Genomic DNA, 6,263 nt, shown 5'->3' on the forward strand with positions numbered 1-6,263 from the left:
CGGAACATTTGGATTCGCTTGGATCTCTGTAGATATACAGAGAGGAGCAAATCAGTTTAAATGAAGCTGAATAACAGAAAGAAACGCTTCAAGGTCAATTCAAATTCATACTGAGCTAAAATGCGCAGTACGGCAAGTCCAGTGACACTATCTCGACTTAAAACACGTAAGAGTCCACTAATGACATCAGCAGGTGGGGGTTTTTGAGGTTGGTGTTATAGTGTTAACTTTGACCGTTCTAAGACTGTAATGGATAATGATAAACCAAGTGGCACTGGCAGGTGAACAACTCCAGTCTCCGCCCACTCAGCCCGACTTGCATCACTGCATTGAGTACGTCAGCTGTCACAGTATAAATGCCCATGGGAGGTGGATACAGAAGGAATCTGGGAGTTCTGGGAATAAGTATAACTAGTCTGAGGTGGGGAAGCAACAACAACATGACATATTCAAGCAACATGAAGGATTTTTTTGAGAAATGCTTTTTGCAGAAGCTGGCCGTGCTAGGTAAATATTTATTTTATTTGGCTTTCAGTTTTAAACCTTCACTTGCTCAAGAAGAGAATCACATCCATCTGTTATTTTATAGCATGTAAAATGAGTTGCACTTTAAACATAAGACAAATGGAACAGCCTCTGTTCACTTTCTTTTACAATCATTTGCACCTGTAGATAGTTTAACAGCACATTCCAGTTTAACCAGCTCAACATTTTAAGCTTTACCCCCCGCTTCATGTCATAGGTTCTGTATTGCTGCTCTGAGTACATGCAGTGGCCTCTCTGATCCCTTTGTTCTCTGTTCACCCGCCAGTGTTGTGCTTGGCTGTAACAGGTGATGCAGCACGTTACTTCCTGGTTAAAAGGTCTATGTCCTGGGACCAATCCCGGGCATTTTGCCAGAGACATTTTGTAGACCTGGCTGTCATGAACACTGAAAGGGAGTACTGGCATGTCTACAATGAAACAGATGGAGAGAAAGTGAGCTTCTGGATCGGTCTGCTGCGCACTAAAGGCCATAACTGGACTTGGGTGGATGGGGGAAGTTTACACTATGAACAGTGGCTGAACAACAATTTAGCCCCCTGTGGAAGCTTTGAAGCAATGTTAACACAACCCAAAAAGATGTGCCCCCGATACTGTCACGAGTCTCATGCATCTGTCTGTCAGGGTAAGAGCTGATTATAAATAATAATCATTCTCAATGATGCTTAATTGTAAAGCTTTTGTGCTGTTTTTTCTTAGGGCCCTTGATGGTGGGACCACAGAATGTGTCCTGGGTGTCATACTTACACAGTGTCTCTTTGAGCTGGAATGTGTCTGCTTTCATGCAGAGAACTGATCACAGTTACACAGTGACTACATGTTCCAGAGACTGCAGTACCTCCACTCACCACTACACCAGGGGCGATGGCTCCATCACTGTCCACATCTCCAACCTCACCTCAGCCACCCACTACTCCTTTGAGATCATCGCTTCTGTTACCAGACCTGACAACAGAACAGGGAGGATACACACCCTTCTGTCAGACTCCACGACTTTACACATTCACACAGGTGGGACCTTTTGCAATTCCTTTGTGTGTTTTCATATAATTAAATGTGTATTAACTCTCTTTTTCTGTTACAGAAAACGTTATTCTAAATATTATTGTGAAGTGGACCAAAGTTCTATTTTTGGCTCCTCCACTCTGGGCTCTTTACTTTATATGTAAAAAAGGTAAGTGTGAAATGCGTTCATGGCCCTGTATGAGCCCCACATAATGATATGTTTTTATTTAATCTTAGGAGAAAGGAAGGAGTTGGATCAGGACGAGTCGCTCATGGAGATGTCAACAGAGGAAACAGTGTTTTCAATAAAAACACTGTTGTTGGCTGAACAACTGACTGAAAAATAATGATGCTCAGTTTGTAGAGCGTTCACCCTCTAGTCAAAAGGTGTGCAGTTTGTTCCAGTGCATACTGCCCGTGTGTTATCCTGCCCCATGAGCGTGTGCACTGCTGCGTGTGTCAGTAATGTGAGACAGGGTTGGCCTCGTGAACAGTTATGCAAATTCTGATGGTGAAAAACAAATGAGAAGATGGTGATGTGCCTTTGTTGAAGTCATCAGCTCTGGAGACTTCACTATTGAACAAAGTCTGTATTTTCTCTATGATTTAACTGTCACATGGTATTTCACACACGAGTGGGTCATATAATGTGAAATGAACCATGTTTTACTAAACTCACGGTTCTACTTTGACTTGTGGTTAAACTGCACCTCTGAAAGACTCAGTAAGTGGAGAGCTGTAATTTCTGTAGAGATGCCCATGGCAAGAAGGTCCTGGATTTGAGTCCAGAGTGACACAAGGCCTTTCTGTGAGGAGTTTGCATGTTCTCCCGATGCTTGCATATGATTCCATCTGGTGCTATGGTCACAATCCCAATTTACAAGCAATGTCTCCATGCTACAATGTGAAACATGAATGTCTCATCATGGACTATATTTACTGTCTGCCAAGGAAGTTCCACTTTCTCCTTGTAAAGTATAAAAACATGTCATCTTAGGCATGATGTAATGTGGTGTTTGATAGAAAATAAATACATTAATTCCCCAATATCACCAGTGACTTTAGACTAGATTCTTCAGCTCCTCATTTCCAGAGCAAAAACATGTGACTTCTCACAAATACACATGTGGACAAAAATGTTGGTACCCATTGGTTAATGAAAGAAAAACTCACAATGGTCACATAAATTACTTGAATCTGACAAAAGTAATAATAAATAAAAATTCTATGAAATTGAACCACTGAAAGTCAGACATTGCTTTTCAACCATGTTTCAACAGAATTATTAAAAAAAAAAAAAAAACAAATGAAACAGGTCTGGACAAAAATGATGGTTCCCTTAACATAATATTTTGTTGCACAACCTTTTGAGGCAATCACTGCAATCAATTTCTGTAACCATCAATGAGACTTCTGCACCTCTCAGCAGGTTTTTTGGCCCACTCCTCATAACCAAACTGCTCCAGTTCTCTCAGGTTTGAAGGGTTTTATTTTTTCAATGTTTAACCAGGTGGGTCAATTGAGAACAACTTCTCATTTACAACGACGACCTGGATAGGCAGCTTCAGTGAAACACATAAAACACAGACACAATTCACAAATCAAAAAATAAAACATTAAAAGGGGAGGGTAGAATAGTATGTGTAAGGGTGCCTTTTCCAGATGGCATGTTGCAGCTTCTTCCAAAGATGTTCAATAGGATTTAGGTCAGGGCTCATAGAAGGCCACTTTAGAATAGTCCGGTGTTTTCCTCTTAGCCATTCTTGGGTGTTTTTAGCTGTGTGTTTTGGGTCGTTGTCCTGTTGCAAGACCCATGACCTGCAACTGAGACCAAGCTTTCTCACACTGGCCAGCACATTTCTCTCTAGAATCCCTTGATAGTCTTGAGATTTTATTGTACCCTGCACAGAATCAAGACACCCTGTGCCAGATGCAGCAAAGCCCCAGAACATAACAGAGCCTTCTCCATGTTTCACAGTAGGGACAGTGTTCTTTTCTTGATATGCTTCATTTTTCTGTTTGTGAACATAGAGCTGATGTGCCTTGGCAAAAAGTTCCATTTTTGTCTCATCTGTCCATAGGACATTCTCCCAGAAGCTTTGTGGCTTCTCAACATGTAGTTTGGTAAATTCCAATCTGGCTTTTTTATGATTTGTTTTCAACAATGGTGTCCTCCTTGGTCGTCTTCTTTAAGTTGACTTTGGCTCAAACAATGACGGATGGTGCGATCTGACACTGATGTTCCTTGAGCTTGAAGTTCACCTTTAATCTCTTTAGAAGTTTTTCTGGGCTCTTTTGTCACCATTCATATTCTTTGTCTCTTTGATTTGTCATCAATTTTCCTTCTGAGGCCACGTCCAGGGAGGTTGGCTACAGTCCCATGGATCTTAAATTTCTGAATAATATGTGCAACTGTAGTCACAGGAACATCAAGCTGCTTGGACATGGTCTTATAACCTTTACCTTTAACATGCTTGTCTATAATTTTCTTTCTAATCTCCTGAGACAACTCTTTCCTTTGCTTCCTCTGGTCCATGTTGAGTGTGGTGCACACCATGTCACCAAACAGCACAGTGATGACCTGTAGCCCTATACACAGGCCCTCTGTGTACTCTGACTGAGTACACGAGTGTAGACACCTGTGATGCTAATTGGTGGACACACCTTGTACTAACATGTTCCTTTAGTCACATTATTTTTTTTTAATAATTCTATTGAAGCATGGTTGAAAAGCAATGTCTGACTTTCATTGGTTAAATTCCATAGAATTATTTATTATTATTACTTTTATTATTACTTTTGTTAGATTCAAGTTATTTCTGTGACCATTGTGAGTTTTTCTTTCATTAACCGAAGGGTACCAATAATTTTGTCCACGTCTGTAACTTTGCATTTCTTTGATATGACGGCTCTGAATCAGCTTGAACCATATGAACCTACACGGACCCCATCACTCGCCCAGAGCAAACCACTGCCCCTCTCCACCACAGCTGATGGGACAGAGAAAGTAGAAACACAAGCCACAGATACTTCAGGTGAATAAAGGTTCACTGACAATTCTACTGAATCATGCTCTGAACAAGTCACATCTTGGAATGTGTGAAACTAAGTTATCTATTTTGAAAGTTCATACTCAAATGTATTTTAATGGGTTTAGATGAGACTTGAGATGAGATTTATTCAGATTTATTTAAGACATACATACAGCTGTCAATCACGTGTCCAGGCTCCACCATCAGTTCATCCCCTCACTCTGTATATTTCACTGCATATGTAGGCGGAGTAAAGGGGTCAGTTCCTCTTTAAAACAGAAGCTCAATCGATCGGCTCTTATTTCTTCACTTCAAAGCTTTAAGGAGATGACAAAATGAACCTTTCCTGTGTATTTCTGGTCTGTGCTTCGTGTCTGGTCTGGACTAGTGAGTAATAGTTATTCTTGTATTTGTTAAGTGATGTTTAGAGCAATATTTATGCTGCTTAATGTTTCACAGGTGATGGAGCTGAGATTATCAACGGTAAAGAAGTGGCCCCTCACTCAATGCCCTACATGGCTCTGCTGGCTGCCAAGAATGGCGTTTGTGGAGGAACACTGATTCATCCAAACTGGGTCCTCACTGCTGCGCACTGTTACAAGTACTCATTTAAACCAATGACAAAAAAGTAAAAAACTAAGTAAATTGTAATTTAACTAAATTAACCCATGCAATTTCAGTGAAACTGATAAAATCGAAATAGCATACCTGGGTGTGCACAACATCAAAAAACCAGAATATTCATGGCAAATCATGAAAGTGAAGGACTTCATTATAGATCCATACTACGACCCAAGGAGCTCAATGACCTCATGCTGATAAAGGTATCTGACCAGTGCAATGTGTCTAATCTTTATACACACTAACTTGCTACTATATTCTTGTATTTCTCTCTTATCAGCTTAAGGAGGCTGTGAAGGAGACCAAGACTGTGAAAGTGCTGCCTCTGCCTAAAAGTGTGGAGGACCCAGCGCCTGGCAGCACCTGTCTGGTCGCAGGATGGGGGGATACTGTTTTCAATGCTAGCAAAGGTTCAGATGTTCTGATGGCTGTCAATGTGACTGTGATTGACCGGGCCAAGTGTAACTCGAAGGAGTACTACAACTTCAACCCCATTATCACCAGAGGACACATATGTGCCGGCTCAGATGGGGAGAATGTCGCAGACTCCTGCCAAGTGAGAACACTTTAAACTGTTTTTATATGACATTTTTTCTAAGAAATATTAAAAGCACTGACTGTTCTAAGTTCAAGTACAACAGCAGTGGACATTGTCACATGTGGTTTGTGTTGCAGGGAGATTCTGGAGGACCACTGCTCTGCACAGGAAATCTAGTTGGTGTTACTTCCTTTGGAGTAGAATGTGGAATCATCCATAAGCCTGGAGTTTACGCCTTTCTCAACGAAAAACAACATGAGTGGATCAGAAAATATATTAAATAGCCTAAAATCTGATTTTTCTTCCATTGCTGTAATTATTTCTCTTAAATATTGCATTTAAAATAATAACTGTGAGATTGAAATACCATCACCAAATTGCCTGTGAATCTGCATTAATGTCGACATTAGCACATATACAGCACTTTGTAACGTCTCATTATTGCTCTTCTTTTTGCTCTTCAATGAAGTATCTCGGTCACTGCTGAGGACATGAGACACTTAACACGTTTATCACTAGATGGT

General features: G+C 40.7%; 1 protein-coding gene across 1 annotated transcript; it reads left to right on the forward strand.

Annotated features, from left to right (window-relative positions):
* Positions 1-447: 447 nt before the first annotated feature.
* Positions 448-6,023, forward strand: LOC117376562 (transmembrane protease serine 11C-like). The gene is given in 8 exon segments (XM_055224130.1): positions 448-507; positions 812-1,168; positions 1,243-1,554; positions 5,040-5,181; positions 5,261-5,373; positions 5,376-5,404; positions 5,482-5,757; positions 5,877-6,023. Coding segments are annotated over 8 exon segments (1,425 nt in total). The 5' UTR covers positions 448-458.
* Positions 6,024-6,263: the final 240 nt, after the last annotated feature.

The sequence above is a fragment of the Periophthalmus magnuspinnatus genome, chromosome 9, assembly GCF_009829125.3.
Source record: "Periophthalmus magnuspinnatus isolate fPerMag1 chromosome 9, fPerMag1.2.pri, whole genome shotgun sequence".
Classification (NCBI taxonomy): domain Eukaryota; kingdom Metazoa; phylum Chordata; class Actinopteri; order Gobiiformes; family Gobiidae; genus Periophthalmus; species Periophthalmus magnuspinnatus.